This window comes from Salvelinus alpinus, chromosome 22, assembly GCF_045679555.1.
Source record: "Salvelinus alpinus chromosome 22, SLU_Salpinus.1, whole genome shotgun sequence".
NCBI classification, from domain to species: domain Eukaryota; kingdom Metazoa; phylum Chordata; class Actinopteri; order Salmoniformes; family Salmonidae; genus Salvelinus; species Salvelinus alpinus.
Window position 1 is genome coordinate 22,388,124 of NC_092107.1, and position 17,966 is coordinate 22,406,089.

At 44.2% G+C, this 17,966-nt stretch overlaps 1 protein-coding gene across 3 annotated transcripts in view; it reads right to left on the bottom strand.

Annotated features, from left to right (window-relative positions):
- The window catches only part of masp1 (MBL associated serine protease 1), a 61,117-nt gene extending 44,090 nt beyond the window's left edge, over nucleotides 1–17,027 (bottom strand). For 2 of the 3 annotated variants that reach the window (XM_071359535.1, XM_071359537.1), the window contains exons 1-4: nucleotides 16,881–17,027; nucleotides 16,229–16,457; nucleotides 8,796–8,973; nucleotides 8,287–8,418 (exon numbers count right to left, since the gene is read on the bottom strand). In XM_071359535.1, the coding sequence (XP_071215636.1) occupies nucleotides 8,287–8,418; nucleotides 8,796–8,973; nucleotides 16,229–16,457; nucleotides 16,881–16,906 (565 nt within the window). In that variant the 5' untranslated portion in view covers nucleotides 16,907–17,027. The remainder of the gene's footprint in view (nucleotides 1–8,286; nucleotides 8,419–8,795; nucleotides 8,974–16,228; nucleotides 16,458–16,880) is intronic. The other variant, XM_071359536.1, reaches the window with a different exon arrangement.
- Between the last annotated feature and the right edge of the window lie 939 nt (nucleotides 17,028–17,966).

Sequence of the window (17,966 nt, forward strand, 5' to 3'; positions counted from 1 at the left end):
CATCTGTGGATCTGTTGGGGCAGTATGCAAATTGGAGTTGGTCTTAGGGTTTTTGAGATAATGGTGTTAATGTGAGCCATGACCAGCCTTTCAAAGCACTTCATGGCTGCAGACGTGAGTGCTACGGGTTGGCAGTAATTTAGGCAGGTTACCTCAATGTTCTTGTGCACAGGGACTATGGTTGTCTGCTTGAAACATGTTGGTATTACAGACTCAGTCAGGGACAGGTTGAAAATGTTAGTGAAAACACTTGCCAGTTGGTCAGCGCATGCTCGGAGTACAAGTCCTGGTAATCCGTCTGGCCCTGCGGCCTTGTGAATGTTGACCTGTTTAAAAGCTCTTACTGTTACACCCTGATCTGTTACACCTGTCTTTGTGCTTGTCTCCACCCCCCACCAGGTGTCTCTCATCTCCCCTCATTATCTCCTGTGTATTTATACCTATGTTCTCTGTCTGTTGCCAATTCGTTTTGTTCGTCAAGCCTACCAGTGTTTTTCTCCTTGCTCCTGTCTTTTTTATAGTTCCTGTTTTCTAGTTTTCCCAGTTTTGACCATTCTGCCTGCCCTGACCCTGAGCCTGCCTGCAGTCCTGTACCTTGCCCCACCACCCAGGATTACTGACCTCTGCCTGCCCTTGACCTGTCATTTTGCCTGCCCCCTGTTCTAGTTATAAAATGTTGTTACTTTGACACTGTCTGCATCTGGGTCTTCCCTAAAACGTGATACTTACTTACATCGGCTATGGAGAGCGTGATCACAGTTGTTCGGAACAGCTGATGCTCTCATGCATTTTTCAGTGTTGCTTGCCTTGAAGTGAGCATTGAAGACATTTAGCTTGTCTGGAAGGCTCGTGTCACTGGACAGCTAGCGGCTTTGCTTCCCTTTGTTGTCTGTAATAGTTTGCAAGCCCTGCCACATCCGACGAGCGTCGGAGCCGGTCTAGTACGATTCAATCTTAGTTCGTCGGAGGGCATAGCGGGATTTCTTATAAGCTTCCGGGTTAGAGTCCCGCTCCTTGAAAGTGGCAGCTCTACCCTTTAGCTCAGTGCGGATGTTGCCTATAATCTATAGCTTCTGGTTGGGGTATATACGTACAGTCACTGTGAGACGATGCCATCGATGCACCTAAAGGCTAGAGCTACCGCTTTCAAGGAACTGGAACTAATCCGGACGCTTATGAGAAATCCCACTATGCCCTATGACGAACCATCAGACAGGCAAAGCGTCAATAAAGGACCAAGATTGAATCTTACTAAACCGGATCTGACACTCATCAGTTGTGGCAGGGCTTGCAAACTATCACGGATTACAAAGGGAAACCCAGCAGTGAGTTGGCCAGTGACGCAAACCTATCTAAAACGAAATACCGTGTATGCTTGCTTTGAGGCTAGCAACACTGAAGTATGCATTAGAGCACCAGCTGTTCCGGACGATTGTGTGATCACTCTCCGTAGCCGATGTAAGACCATTAAACAGGTTAACATTCACAAGGCCGCAGGGCCAGCTGGCAAATGTCTTCACTGACATTTTCATCCTCTACCTGACCCAGTCTGTGATACCTAAATGTTTCAAGCAGACCACCATAGTCCCTGTGCCCAAGAACACCAAGGTAACCTGTCTAAATGACTATCGCCCTGCAGCACTCAAATCTGTAGCCATGAAATGCTTTGAAAGGCTGGTCATGGCTCACAACATGCTAGTAAGACAAAGGAGCTGATCGTGGACTACAGGAAAAGGAGGGCCGAGCACGCCCACATCCATATCAAAAACTTCTACAGCTGCACCATTGAGACCATCTTGATTGGCTGCATCACCACTTGGTATGGTAAATGCTTGGCATCCGACAGCAAGGCGCTACAGAGGATAGAGCGTACGGCCCATTACACCACTGGGGTTGTGGTCCCAGCCAGACCAGGCGGTGTCCAAGACTCCAGCCACCCAAGTCATACCGTTCTTTCTGGTACTGCAAGGCAAGTGGTACAGATGCACCAAGTCTGGAACCAACAGGACCCTGAACAGCTTCTACCCCAAACCAAAAGACTCCTAAATAGTTAACCAATAGCTACCCGGACTATCTGCATTTGATGAGTCTTTTGACTCATCAAATGCGCTGCTGTTACTGTTTGTTTATCCTGTTGCTTAGTCACTTTATTCCTACCTACAGTATATGTACATATCTACCTCAATTATCTCGTACTCCTGCACATCGACTCAATACTGGTACCCCGTGTATATAGCCAAGTTATCCTTACTAGCGGCAGGTAGCCTAGCGGTTAAGAGCGTTGGGGCATTAATTGAAAGGTTGCTGGTTCGTATCCCCAAGCTGACTAGGTGAAAAAAATCTCTGCGACGTTGAGCAAGGCACTTAACCCTTTGTGCTTCCCACAACTGTTTTTAATAATACAACAAACACAATATACCCAAACGATATATTACAGTACCAGTCAAAAGTTTGGACACACCTACTCATTCCAGGGTTTTTCTTTATTTTCACTATTTTCTACATTGTAGAATAGTAAAGACAACACTTGGAAATAACACAAATGGAATCATGTAAACTCAGCAAAAAAGAAACGTCCTCTCACTGTCAACTGCGTTTATTTTCAGCAAACTTAACATATGATAAAACGGTGGCGGAAGAAATGGCAGCAGTTTTACGGGCGCCCAACCAATTGTGCTATTATGTGTTTTTTTTTGCGTTATTTGTAACTTATTTTGTACATTGTAACGACTGTCTTCGGGTGAAAGAGAGGAGGACCAAGATGCAGCGTGAATATCATCCATATTTAATGGGAAATACTTAAACACCGAACAAAACAACAAACCGACAAAAAGGAACGAAGACGATACAGTCCCGTAACGTGAACACTAACACAGGAAACACTGGAACAGGAACAATCACCCACAAACAAACAGTGAAAACAGGCTACCTTAATATGGTTCCCAATCAGAGACAATGACAAACACCTGCCTCTGATTGAGAACCATATTAGGCCAAACAACAAACCCAACATAGAAACACAAAACATAGAATGCCCACCCAGCTCACGTCCTGACCAACTAAACAAAGACTAAACAAAGGAAATAATGTCAGGAACCTTGACATACATAATGTTTCTGCAACCATATCTTACGGCAAAAAAGAGCTTCTGGATATCAGGACAGCAATCACTCACCTCTGATTAGACAAAGATTTTTTCTATAACAAAGACGACGCACGCACAAGACATTCTCCAAACACCCCACAGGACCGACATCCCCGTTACTTGCAAGAGGAAGCGAAGCAGGTACAGAGGACAAAGAGCCGGATGCCTGGTCAGGACCCGGTGAAGGCGACTGGGAAAGCTGCCGTTACCGTCAATACTACTCGCCAACGTGCAATCATTGGACAATAAATTAGACAAGATACGATCGCGAATATCCTACAAACGGGACATCAAAAACTGAAAATATCCTATGTTTCACGGAATCGTGGATGAATGACGACATGGATATTCAGCTAGCGGGATATACGCTGCACCAGCAAGATAGAACAGCACACTCCGGTAAGACTGTCTGTGCATATTTGTAAACAACAGCTGGTGCACGAAATCTAAGGAAGTCTCTAGATTTGCTCGCCTGAAGTAGAGCATATCGTGATAAATTGCAGGCCACACTACTTACCTAGAGAGTTTAAAGCTATACTTTTCGTGGCTGTTTATTTACCACCACAGACAGATTCTGGCACTAAGAGCGCACTCAGTCAGCTGTATAGGGAAATAAGCAAACAGGAAACCACTCACCCAGAGGCGGCGCTCCTAGTGGCCGGAGACTTTAATGCAGGGAAACTTAAATCAGTTCTACCAAATCCTAATCAACATGTTAAATGTGCAACCAGAGGGAAAAATTCTAGATCACCTGTACTCCACACACAGAGACGCGTACAAAGCTCTCCCTCGCCCTCCATTTGGTAAATCCGACCACAACTCTATCCTCCTGATTCCTGCTTACAAGCAAAGATTAAAGCAGGAAGCACCAGTGACTCGGTCTATAAAAGAGTGGTCAGATGAAGCAGATGCTAAACTACAGGACTGTTTTGCTATCACAGACTGGAACATGTTCCGGGATTCTTCCGATGGCATTGAGGAGTACACCACATCAGTCACTAGCTTTATCAATAAGTGCATCGAGGACGTCATCCCCACAGTGACTGTACGTACATACCCCAACCAGAAGCCATGGATTACAGGCAACATTCGCACTGAGCTAAAGGGTAGAGCTGCCTCTTTCAAGGTGCAGGACTCTAACCCGGAAGCTTACAAGAAATCCTGCTATGCCCTGCGATGAACCATCAAACAGGCAAAGTGTCAATACAGGGCTAAGACTGAATCATACTACACCGGCTCCGATTGGCGTCTTATGTGGCAGGGCTTGCAAACTATTACAGACTACAAAGGGAAGCACAGCTGCAAGCTGCCCAGTGACACAAGCCTACCAGACGAGCTAAATCACTTCTGTGCTCGCTTCGAGGCAAGCAACACTGAGGCATGCATGAGAGCATCAGCTGTTCCGGACGACTGTGTGACCACGCTCTCCGTAGCCAACGCGAGTAAGAACTATAAACAGTTCAACATACACAAGGCTGCGGGGCCAGACGGATTACCAGGACGTGTGCTCCGGGCATGTGCTGACCAACTGGCAGTTGTTTTCACTGACATTTTCAACATGTCCCTGATTGAGTCTGTAATACCAACATGTTTCAAGCAGACCACCATAGTCCCTGTGCCCAAGAACACAAAGGCAACCTGCCTAAATGACTACAGTCCCGTAACACTCACATCCATAGCCATGAAGTACTTTGAAAGGTTGGTAATGGCTCACATCAACACCATTATCCCAGAAACCCTAGACCCACTCCAATTTGCATACCGCCCCAACAGAACCACAGATGATGCAATCTCTATTACACTCCACACTGCCCTTTCCCACCTGGACAAAAGGAACACTTATGTGAGAATGCTATTCATTGACTACAGCTCAGCGTTCAACACCATAGTACCCTCAAAGTTCATCACTAAGCTAAGGATCCTGGGACTAAACACTCCCTCTGCAACTGGATCCTGGACTTCCTGACGGGCCTCCCCCAGGAGGTGAGGGTAGGTAGCAACACATCTGCAACACTGATCCTCAACACTGCAGCTCCACAGGGGTGCGTGCTCAGTCCTCTCCTGTACTCCCTGTTCACCCACGACTAAATGGCCAGGCACGACTCCAACACCATCATTAAGTTTGCAGATGACACAACAGTGGTAGGCCTGATCACCGACAACGACAAGACAGCCTATAGGGAGGAGGTCAGAGACCTGGCCGTGTGGTGCCAGAATAACAACCTATCCCTCAACGTAGCCAAGACTAAGGAGATGATTGTGGACTACAGGAAAAGGAGTACCGAGCACGCCCCCATTCTCATCGACGGGGCTGTAGTGGAGCAGGTTAAGAGCTTCAAGTTCCTCAGTGTCCACATAAACAACAAACTAGAATGGTCCAAACACACCAAGACAGTTGTGAAGAGGGCACAACAAAGCCTATTTCCCCTCAGGAAACTAAAATGATTTGGCATGGGTCCTGAGATCCTCAAAAGGTTCTACAGCTGCAACATCGAGAGCATCCTGACTGGTTGCATCACTGCCTGGTACGACAATTGCTTGGTCTCTGACCGCACGGCACTACAGAGGGTAGTGCGTATGGCCCAGTACATCACTGGGGCTAAGCTGCCTGCCATCCAGGACCTCTACACCAGGTGGTGTCAGAGGAAGGCCCTAAAAATTGTCAAAGACCTCAGCCACCCCAGTCACAGACTGTTCTCGCTACTACCGCATGGCGGTACCAGAGTGACAAGTCGAGGACAAAAAGGCTTCTCAACAGTTCTAACCCCCAAGCCATAAGACTCCTGAACAGGTAATCAAATGGCTACCCGAACTATTTGCATTGTGCGCCCCCCAAACCCCCCCAAACCCTCGTTTTACGCTGCTGCTACTCTCTGTTTATCATATATGCATAGTCACTTAAACTATACATTCATGTACATACTACCTCAATTGGGCCGACCAACCAGTGCTCCCGCACATTGGCTAACCGGGCTATCTGCATTGTGTCCTGCCACCCACCACCCGCCAACCCCTCTTTTACGCTACTGCTACTCTCTGTTCATCATATATGCATAGTCACTTTAACCATATCTACATGTACATACTACCTCAATCTGCCTGACTAACCGGTGTCTGTATGTAGCCTCGCTACTTTTATAGCCCCTGTCTATGTACTGTTGTTTTATTTCTTTACTTACCTATTGTTCACCTTTTTTGCACTATTGGTTAGAGCCTGTAAGTAAGCATTTCACTGTAAGGTCTACCTACACCTGTTGTATTCGGCGCACGTGACAAATAAACTTTGATTTGATGTGTAAATATTTGTATGAACATAACAAGATTCAACAACTCAGACATAAACTGAACAAGTTCCACAGACATGTGACTAACATAAATTGAATAATATGTCCCTGAACAAAGGGTGGGTCAAAATCAAAAGTAACAGTCAGTATCTGGTGTGGCCACCAGCTACATTAAGAACTGCAGTGCATCTTCACCTCATGGACCGCACGAGATGTGCCAGTTCTTGCTGTGAGATGTTACCCCACTCTTCCACCAAGGCACTTGTAAGATCCCGGACATTTCTGGGGGGAATGGCCCTAGCCCTCAACCTCTGATCCATCAGGTCCCAGACGTGCTCCATGGGATTGAAATCCGTGCTCTTCGCTGGCCATGGCAGAACACTGACATTCCTGTTATGCAGGAAATCACGCACAGAACGAGCTGTATGGCTGGTGGCAATGTCAGGATGAGCCTGCAGGAAGGGTACCACATGAGGGAGGAGGATGTATTCCCTGTAACGCACAGCGTTGAGATTGGCTGAAATGAAAACAAGCTCAGTCCGATGACGCTGTGACACACCACCCCAGACCATGACAGGCCCTCCACCTCCAAATCGATCCCGCTCCAGAGTACAGGCCTCAGTGTAACGCTCATTCCTTCGACGATAAACGCAAATCCGACCATCACTCCTGGTAAGACAAAACCGTGACCCGTCCAACGACGGTGGGTTTGTGCCCATAGGCGACGTTGTTGCCGGTGATGTCTGGTGAGGACCTGCCTTACAACAGGCCTACAAGCCCTCAGTCCAGCCTCTCTCAGCCTATTGCGGACAGTCTGAGCACTGATGGAGGGATTGTGCGTTCCTGGTGTAACTCGGGCAGTTGTTGTTGCCATCCTGTACCTGTCCCGCAGGTGTGATGTTCCGATGTACCAATCCTGTGCAGGTGTTGTTACACATGATCTGCCACTGCGAGGACGATCAGCTGTCCGTCCTGTCTCCCTGTAGCACTGTCTTAGGCGTCTCACAGTATGGACTTTGCAATGTATTGCCCTGGCCACATCTGCAGTCCTCATGCCTCCTTGCAGCATGCCTAAGGCATGTTCACGCAGATGAGCAGGGACCCTGGGCATCTTTCTTTTGGTGTTTTTCAGAGTCAGTAGAAAGGTCTCTTTAGTGTCCTAAGTTTTCATATCTGTGACCTTAATTGCCTACCATCTGTAAGCTGTTAGTGTCTTAACGACCGTTCCACAGGTGCATGTTCATTAAATGTTTATGGTTCATTGAACAAGCATGGGAAACAGTGCTTAAACCCTTTACAATGAAGATCTGTGAAGTTATTTGGATTTTTACGAATTATCTTTGAAAGACAGGGTCCTGAAAAGGGGCTGTTTCTTTTTTTGCTGAGTTTATGAATGTGCAATAAATGTTACACAAAGATTAGATTCCACGTGGTTTTTGCTGTTAACACATTGGGGGGAAAGATCCGATAGGCCAATACATTGGAATCGTACTGCCTTCATAAATACATTCATATTTCGCAGAGCATTAGCTGCTAAACACTTTGTTTCCCCCTCCCGAAATGTATTGTCGACACACAATACAAACTTCAACATCAAAAACAGTTGGCATGTAGGGAAGGAGGTTGGAATGCACTCAAAAAAGGGCTTGGAATGGGGAATCTTCAACATATAATGCATCATAATTTACAGTTATTCACAAATACAGTTAGGTCGTGTGTGTGTAACACAGCGCTCTATCGTCTCCTAGTGAGCGCGTGTCATAAAAAAATGTACTCTTTAGAGTCCCCAACTGTACTTTGCAAAGACGAAAAGCCTAGAACCTGTGACTATGAGTTCGGGGAGAAGGTAAACAATACCTCGACAAGTCCTGTTGTCAGAGTGCAGCAGGTAGCCATAGCGACAGGAGCAGTAGTAGCCACCGATGTAGTTGTGGCAGAAATGGTCACAGGCCAGGTCCTCATCGTTCCTGTCCCTACACTCATCCACGTCTAGAGAGAGAGAGACAAAGAGAGACTTTTTGCTCAACCCTGCACTAAACATACCTGATTCAACTAATCACCTAACCCTTGATTAGCTGAATAGCTGTGTTAAAATATAATTAAAAAAAATGAACTTTTATTAACTATTATATCCTATTGTTGCTGGGCTAGAACAAAAGCCTGAACAGCCTATGGGTCTAGCCTGGCCCAGTATTGAAGAACACTGATTAACAATGTTAGATGTTTCCGTTACCCTAAAAGTAGCCATGGGCCATAAAAGACTGTCATCCATGGTCCGGTTTCCTTTAAACAGACACTACAAACTTCAGCTAACTTTAGCGACCATTAGCTAACAATGAATGGAAGTGATAGTACAGGCCGCTCACCGACAGCGCTGTAGTGTGACTCGAAGCCCAAGAAGCGTTCCTCATTGGAGAAGTCGGACCGGAAGGAGACACTGAAGGAGCTCCTAGGGGAGCTGATGACCTGCTCTCCTGGGACCTGCTCTGTGTCACTGTCCTCGCGCCCACAGAACACTGCCAGCTCCTCTCCATTAGCCTCCACCTGCAGAGGAAGAGTAGAATGGACGTGTGAGCACAAAGTCACATACAGCTGCACGTACGCAGACACACACACACAAAAATATGTAGGCCTACAGTACATGGCATTGACATGAATTGCCACTTTTATCAGCTATTGACTTGATTTTCTCATGTAAAGCTTTTCATAAATCGCATTTCAGATGAATATTGGAATGTTTAAATTAATATTTTTGTTGAAGTTTTCTAATGATTACCGATAAGTGGCCTTTTTGTCCACTAATTAATCCATTCCAAATATCTCCCCCCTGTTTCTCACCATCTCTGTGTGTGTGTGTGTGTGTGTGTGTGTGTGTGTGTGTGTTTGTGTGTGTATATATTGGTGGTGAAACAGATGTACGCACAAACACTTTTTAGAACACCAGTCTTATCTGGGTCTCTGATAGCATGTTTACACTGAGTGTGTCAGTGAACGGTCGGTTAACCCCAGCTACAACAGAGCAGCATGTGGGATATTAAGAGACAATTTTGTGCAAGCATAGCCACACTGGCCACATCCCCAATACCACCCAACACTAGAACATTTCTACAACTACAAGCAAAGCAACAATCACAGTTATACCACAGATATTATAAAACACTTCCATTGTGTGCTTATTCACTCCGATGTAAATGTGCAAGCATACATTCACAAACACACAGGCACACACACTCACAGATCAGCATCAGACATATACAGTACATCTTCATTCAAGGAGAGGACAATACAATGTTATCTGTGTCGGTCACCGGTCGCAGGACTGAGAACTGTGGGTAGATGAGTAGTGTTGTGTGTGTGAGCGTCTGAGTGTGTGTGTGTATGCACAAGGATCCCTATGCATGCTGCACCCCAGGGGGTGGGGGTCTGGACAAGGTGGCGGAATTCAAGCAGACGCCCACAATGGAACCAAAAGAGCCTCATTGATGAGCTGTGATTTTGGCAGTGGGAATTGGGAGGCGACTTATGCCGTTATTAGAGTTTGGACGCGCTCTGGGGTAAAGTTTCCACTAGATACAGATCCAATTCTAACCTTAGCCATTAGTGCGGAAAATGCCAAACTGACCCAAGATCAGCATCGAGTGGCAATGCATAAAAAAGGTTACATTTTTGGGGCGGCATTGGAACACGTGATTTCAGAGATAAATAATGTGTGGCGTGGCAGCGACGGTAATGATCAAGCCTTACAACAAACATAGAAACAAGCGCATACACACAATCACCCCCCCACCCTGACACAAAACCACCCCCTTGTAAAACACAGACAAGAATGCATTGCATTGTGGGAAAGCCGTCATCTGGTCCCTCTGTTGTCCTTTTGCGTCTGGCTGCTGGTGTGGCGCTGGGTGCATTGCGGTGGTGCCCTGTAGAGTTATTTGAATATGAGCTTGGTGGGAAGTGAATGCTTCAGAGTCGCAGTGGAATGAATGCTAATAACACCATGGGCAGGACACCAGCACGCTGACCTGCCTGTCTGTCATACATACACCCTCTCAGTCTTTCTCACACACACGCAGCCCCTCAACATTAGTGGAACTTGATTACCCCCAGCGGGAGATTGGTTCTGCAGAAGAATTATCCATACAATTTGCCACTCTCTCTCAGCTATTTTCTGGTTCTCATAGGGGATGTAATGACACTCTGGTTGTGTTCCAATTCTCTACCCTTCACTTCCTCATGCATTGAAAAGCATTTGATTGGTGCTTCTTGAAAATGTCCTTTCCTCCAAGAAAACGTTAGACCATGTGTACGCACATCTTCTAGTGGTTGAAGTACTGTATTGCAAACAGGTAAGTATTTTGTGCAAATGGGGGATATGATGACACACTTCATAAATACATAAGATGTAGCCATTTGTCGTTACTGAGAGGAACAAAAATCATGGAATTTATTTCCAATACATTTTATTTTTATAACCATTGCGGAATAAATTCCTCACCTTTTCTGGCAGTGATGGGTTCATATTTCTGAGGTAAGCATACAACAAATTACCATACGCATCTCTCATTTCATTGGGGCTATATGAATACAGTGCATTCAGAAAGTATTGATACCCCTTGACTTATTCCATATTGTGATGTGTTACAGCCTGAACTCAAAATGGATTAAATATAAAATGTTTTTAGAAATTTTTGCAAATGTATTGAAAATGAAATACAGAAATCTAATTTAAGTATTCACATGTTCGAATCACCTTTGGCAGCGATTACAGCAGTGAGTCTTCTGGGTAAGTCTGTAAGAGCTTTGCACGCCTGGATTGTACAATATTTGCCCATTATTCTTTGCAGAATTATTCAATCTCTTGTCAAATTGATTGTTGGTCATTGCTAGACAACCATTTTCAAGTATTGCCACAGGATTTTCAAGCAGATTTAAATAAAAACTGTAACTTGGCCACTCTGGAACATTCTTCTTGGTAAGCAACTCCACTGTAGATTTGGCATTGTGATTTAGGTTATTGTCCTGCTGAAGGTGAATTAATCTCCTAGTGTCTGGTGGAAAACAGACTTAAATAGGTTTTCCTCTAGGATTTTGCCTGTGCTCCATTCCATTTCTTTTTTTAATACTGAAAAACTCCACAGTCCTTAACGATTGCAATCATACCCATAACATGATTCAGCCACCACTATGCTTGAAAATATGGAAAGTGGTACTCAGTAATGTGTTGTATTGGATTTGCACCAAACATAACTTTCTATTTCAGGACAAAACGTTAATTGCTGTGCCACATTTCTTGCAGTATTACTTGAGTGCCTTGTTGGAATATTTTTGTTCTGTACTGGCTTCCTTTTCACTCTGTCAATTAGGTTAGTATGGTGGTGTAACAACACTGAACAAAAATATAAGCGCAACATGTTTAATGAACTGAAATAAAATTTCCCAGAAATGTTCCATACTCACAAAAAGCTTATTTCTCTAAAATGTTGTGAAAAATGTTTACATCCCTGTTAATGTGCATTTCTCTTTTTCCAAGATAATCCATCCACCTGGCAGGTGTGGCATATCAATAATTGCAATTGGTATTCTGACTACACGAATGTCCACCAGAGCTGTTTCCAGATAAATTATCATTTAATTCTCTACCATAAGCCACATCCAACGTCGTTTTAGAGAAATTGACAGTTTGTCCAACCGACCTCGCAACCGCAGACCACGTGTAAACACACCTCTACATCCAGATTCTTGAAATTGATGAAATTGTGGGTTTTCACAACCAAAGAATTTATGCAAACTGTCAGAAACCGTCTCAGGGAAGCTCATCTGTGTGCTCGTCGTCCTCACCAGGGTCTTGACCTGACTGCAGTTTGGCATCCTAACTGACTTCAGTGGGAAAATGCTCATCTTCGATGATGACTGGCACGTTGGAGAAGTGTGCTCTTCACGGATGTATCCCGGTTTCAACTGTACCCGGCAGATGGCAGACAGTGTGTATAGCGTCGTATCGGCGAGCGGTTTGCTGATGTCAACATTGTGAACAGAGTGCCCCATTGTGGCGGTGTGGTTATGGTATGGGCAGGCATAAGCTAAGGACAACGAACACAATTGATCTATGGCAATTTGAACGCACAGAGATACCGTGACGAGATGCGGGCCCATTGTGTCATTCATCTGCCGCCATCACCTCATATTTCAGTATGATAATGCACAGGCTCGTGTCGCAAGGATCTGTACACAATTCCTGGAAGCTGAAAATGTCCCAGTTCTTCCATGACCTGCATACTCACCAGACATGTCACCCATTGAGCACGTTTGGGATGCTCTGGATCGATGTGTACGAAAGGGTGTTCCATTTCCCGCCAATATCTAGCAACTTCACACAGCCATTGATGAGGAGTGGGACAACATTCCACAGGTCACAATCAACATCTTGATCAACTCTATGCGAAGGAGACGTGTAGCGCTGCATGAGGTAAATGGTGGTCACACCAGATACTGACAAATTTTCTGATCCATGCCCCTACCTATTTTTTAAGGTATCTAACCAACAGAGGAATATCTGTATTCCCAGTCATGTGAAATCTATAGATTAGGGCCTAATTTATTTATTTAAATTGACTGATTTCCTTATATGAACTGTAACTTAGTAAAATCTTTGAAATTGTTAATTTGCATTTATATTTTTGTTCAATGTTGATCCATCCTCAGTTTTCTACCACAGCCATTCAACTCTAAACTGTTTTAAAGTCACCATTGGCCTCATGGTGAAATCCCTAAGCAGTTTCCTTCCTCCCCGGCAACGGAGTTAGAAAGGACGCCTGTAGATTTGTAGTGACTTGGTGTATTGATACACCAATCCAATGTGTAATTGATATGCTCAAAGGGATATTCAATGTCTGCTTTTTCTATTTTTCACCCATCTACTAATAGGTGCCCTTCTTTTGCAAGGGATTGTAAAAACTCCACGGTCTTTGTGGTTGAATCTGTGTTTGAAATTCACTACTTGACTGAGGGACCTTACATATGATTCTATTTGTAGGGTACAGAGATGAGGTAGTCATTCATAAATCATGTTAAACACTATTATTGCGCACAGTGTGAGTCCATGCAACTTATCATTTGACTTGTTAAGCCCATTTTTACTCCTGAACCCATTTAGTATTGCCATAACGAAGAGGTTTGACACGCATTTTAAACAATTCCACTTTGACATTATGGGTTATTGTCTGTAGGCCAGTGACAAAAAAATATATACATTTAAATTCAGGCTGTAACAGAACAAAATGTGAAAAAGTCAAGGGGTGTGAATGATCCCATAGGCAGTGCATCAAGAAAGTGAACGATTTTACTTAGATGTATGTATGTTACTACTCTATGTAGCCTACTGTAATTTCAATTTGTTTTTAGTAGCCTAGACAATGTTTCAGAACTCGTGGTCAGTCCAGCATATTGAGGTTGGGGGAAAAGTCCATGTAAAACATGGTTTCAGTCAAACGGTGTGCTGACAGAATGTGCCATTGGTTTCTCTTTCAGAAACTGTCACAGTCCATAAATTACTGAATACTTTTTTAAACATTCTGCCAACACAGTAGATAGATTGGTAGCTTACAGTATGTAAAATATTTGACAGTACATGTAGGCTACAGTATTGCTGTGCAATAGGAGCGCAACATGATTAACCCATTTAATCTCAGAGCCTATACCAAGACAGGACATAGAAACACAAAAATCTATAGATAAACAAAATATTAAAACAACAATTCATTGTTTGCATATAAATGTGGGCTTTAGCCTACTTTTAAATTGTTTCCAATATACAATCAATCTTGAAGAATGTGTGGACAGGGTAGGTAACAACACATCTGCCATGCTGATCCTCAACACGGGGGCCCCCCTCAGGGGTGCGTGCTCAGTCCTCTCCTGTACTCCCTGTTCACCAATGACTGCATGGCCAGGCACGACTCCAACACCATCATTAAGTTTAACGACGACACAACTGTGACAACGATGAGACAGCCTATAGGGAGGAGGTCAGAGAACTGGCCGTGTGGAGCCAGGATAACAACCTCTCCCTTAACATGATCAAGACAAAGGAGATTGTGGACTACAGGAAAAAGGAGGACCGAGCACGCCCCCATTCTCATCGACAGGGCTGTAGTGTAGCACGTTGAGAGATTCAAGTTCCTTGGTGTCCACATCAACAAACCATCATGGTCCAAACACACCAAGACAGTCGTGAAGAGGGCACGACAACGCCTATTCCCCCTCAGGAGACTGAAGAGATTTGCCATGGGTCCTCAGATCCTCAAAAAGTTATACAGCTGCACCATCGAGAGCATCCTGACTGGTTACATAACTGCCTGGTATGGTAACTGCTCAGCGTCCGACAGCAAGGCACTACAGAGGGTAATGCGTACGGCCCAGTACATCACTGGGGCCAAGCTTCCTGCCATCCAGGACCTTAATACCAGGCGGTGTCAGAGGAAGGCCCTAAAAAATTGTCAAAAGCTTCAGCCACACTAGTCATAGTCATGGCTTCTTAAAAGCTTATACCCCTAAGCCATAAGACTCCTGAACAACTAATCAAATGGCTACTCAGACTATTTGCATGGTACCCCCCAACCCCCTCTTTTACACTGCTGCTACTCTATTTATTATCTATGCATAGTCACTTTACTGCTACCCACATGTACATATTACCAAATCCTGTTATTTTACTGCTGCTCTTTAATTATTTTGTTCTTTTTTTACTTATCTATTTTTTTACTTAACACTTAGTTTTCTTAAACTTCATTATTGGTTAAGGGCTGTAAGTAAGCATTTAACTGTAAGGTCTACACCCAATGAATTCGGCATATGTGATATAAAATTTGATTTGACAGGCACTTGCTATGTTTAGTTTGTAAAGGTCACTGCGAAGTATCAAAACATTCTGCCCACACCTACAGAAATGTGTTCAAATATGCCATTGCTCTTGCTTTTACAAACTGCCGTGGCCTAATTCCAATATTGCCAAATTACACAGGAAATATAGGGTGCTATAGTGACTACAAAAGGCAAATGGAGTGCATTTTCCAGGTGGAGTTAATGCGCACAGTTTTACGGCAGATCATAAAGTATACAAGAGCACACTTCGGGGAGTGTTCATGAGCAGATTTTGGGAAAAGGGTCGAATCGGACCATGGCCGAAGATACTGTGTCAGACACAGCAGAGAGACAAAAGGGACAGGAGCATTTCCCCCGAGTGCTTTGCTGCAGTAAGAGCACTCCACACTACAGTTCCATGCTGCTTATGCTGTTTCCGTGCTAAACCCTGTTCAGAATTCCAACCATTCTGCCATAACTCTGGTTCCTAGAAAACAAGAGATGGGTCAGGCACCAAATCCTGGCAAACCAACCCAAACTGGCACCAAAGCCTGGCAAACCAACCCGAACTGGCACCAGCTCCGACCAGGCTCCTGTGCCAGTGCCACATTATCCTTCTCTTCACTGGCATAGCGTATTACACTGGCCCATGCTGGCACACTGACATCTTTGGCTGGCTAAACCCATACACCTTCTCACAGACAAACTAACGCCAAATAGTTTAGCAATATGCCAGGGTCTATTGTGCCAGGCAGGAAAATCTTCTATTACAAAAAAAAGCTCTTCAAAGAATAAAAATGTTTGTCATGAGAGTTGAAAATTAATTAAAATTCATAATTTAATTGACTGAACTAAATCCAGGTGGGACATGTGACATGTGTCCCTTTGAGGCATTTACTCCGTTTACTCACACACACACGCGCAGTCACTATTCACTTACCTTGACATAGTCGTACTCACAGAGGTAGGAGGGTTCTAGGTCAAAGTGCAGAAAGTAAAGTCTGATTTGGAACCCGTCGGGAACGCTTATGTTCCAGCGCACCTCGGACTCTTTAGGGTAGGGTTCTGGAAAGTTCGGAGAGTTGATCGTGCCATACATGTCACTCAGAGAAATTACCTTAGCTCCAGCGGGGACCATGGACAGTAGGTCTAACAGGAACGGTATTACTCTGGAGAGAGAGATATTATGATAAATCTATCTTTATCGACATTTTATAATAAAAACTAATTGTCACAAAGTAAAGTAAATCGCAACTTAACTGACTATGACATAGATGGAAAAACTTTTGTTTTTGGGTATATTTTTCTTAAGGTTATTTCTGATCGTTTCCCCCAACAAAATGTGTATCCTAGTTTATGACTAAAGTAGGCTAAATCACAACGCTTGTTCGATACAGCAATTTTTTATCCACAACCCCCCCCCCCCCCCCCCCCCCCCCCCCCCCCCCCCCCCCCCCCCCCCCCATGCAGCGACAGAATAAACAGTTATTAATTTAAAACAAACCATAACAATCCCATAAACATTTTAGGTTATTGCTACTGTGGGTTACTTTAGAGAACAATTTGAAAAGTATATACTAGCCTACACCTACCCCATCATTGCCGAAGTTGCAGCCATGTCCCGCTTACTGCGCGAAATAGCTGAGCTTCTTTGAACACGACATCCCTGCACGAACACACTTTCCCAACCAGTGTGCACGTCACTTCTACCAACCGCATGCGCAACATTCAGAATGGAAACAGCTGGAGATTGGGACAAACACCGCAGTTGTGTAACCAATATTCCACCTCAGCAGAGGCGGCAGTAGTCAAATGCTTTAAATAAGCCTATAAATCTTCATTCAAATACGATTGCATTTACAAGATTCCAGGGAGGAAGGACCTGCTTTGTTTTGCTTAATCTTCGATGTCTAGTATTTGCACTGGTTTTGTTTGGATAGTATGTCTTTGTGATGACTGGATTAATCCAGGGATTTAGGCGCTATTGTTTTAGCCCGCTGACCTAAAGCCTAGACATTACCTTGGGGAGCTAACACAAGTCTGCAGGTCTCAGGCTCAACTGTAGATGACATCCACTTCCGTTGCAAAAGTTGTCAAGGACTCAGTTGACTAGGCATTGTATCCTCTTGAGTGTTTTTGATGACACCTCCCTCCCATCTTTAATCTATCACTCTACCCCGCTTTTTCTCTCTCACACAAACATACTTGTGAGGCAAAAATCTATTTCGTATTCATATTCAATAGACGTCAAACAGGAAAACTGACTGAAATAGGGAGAGACTTTCTGAACTGGGGATAAAAAAATAAAATAAAAACTACTGGCTACATCTGTCTGCTAATACGGGACTAGTAAAGGCCCAGTGCACTACTTTTGTGAAGAAATAAATAAAGTATATACAGTACCAGTCAAAAGTTTGGACACCTACTCATTCAAAGGTTCTTTATTTTTACTGTTTTCTACATTGTAGAACAATCGTGAAGGCATCAGAACTATGAAATAACACATATGGAATTATGAAGTAACCAAAAAAGTGTTAAACAAATCAAAATATGTTTTAGATTCTTCAAAGTGGCAACCTTTTGCCTTGACAGCTTTGCAGACTATTGACATTCTCTCAAACAGTCTTGAAGGAGTTCCCACATATGCTGAGCCCTTGTTGGCTTCTTTTCCTTAACTC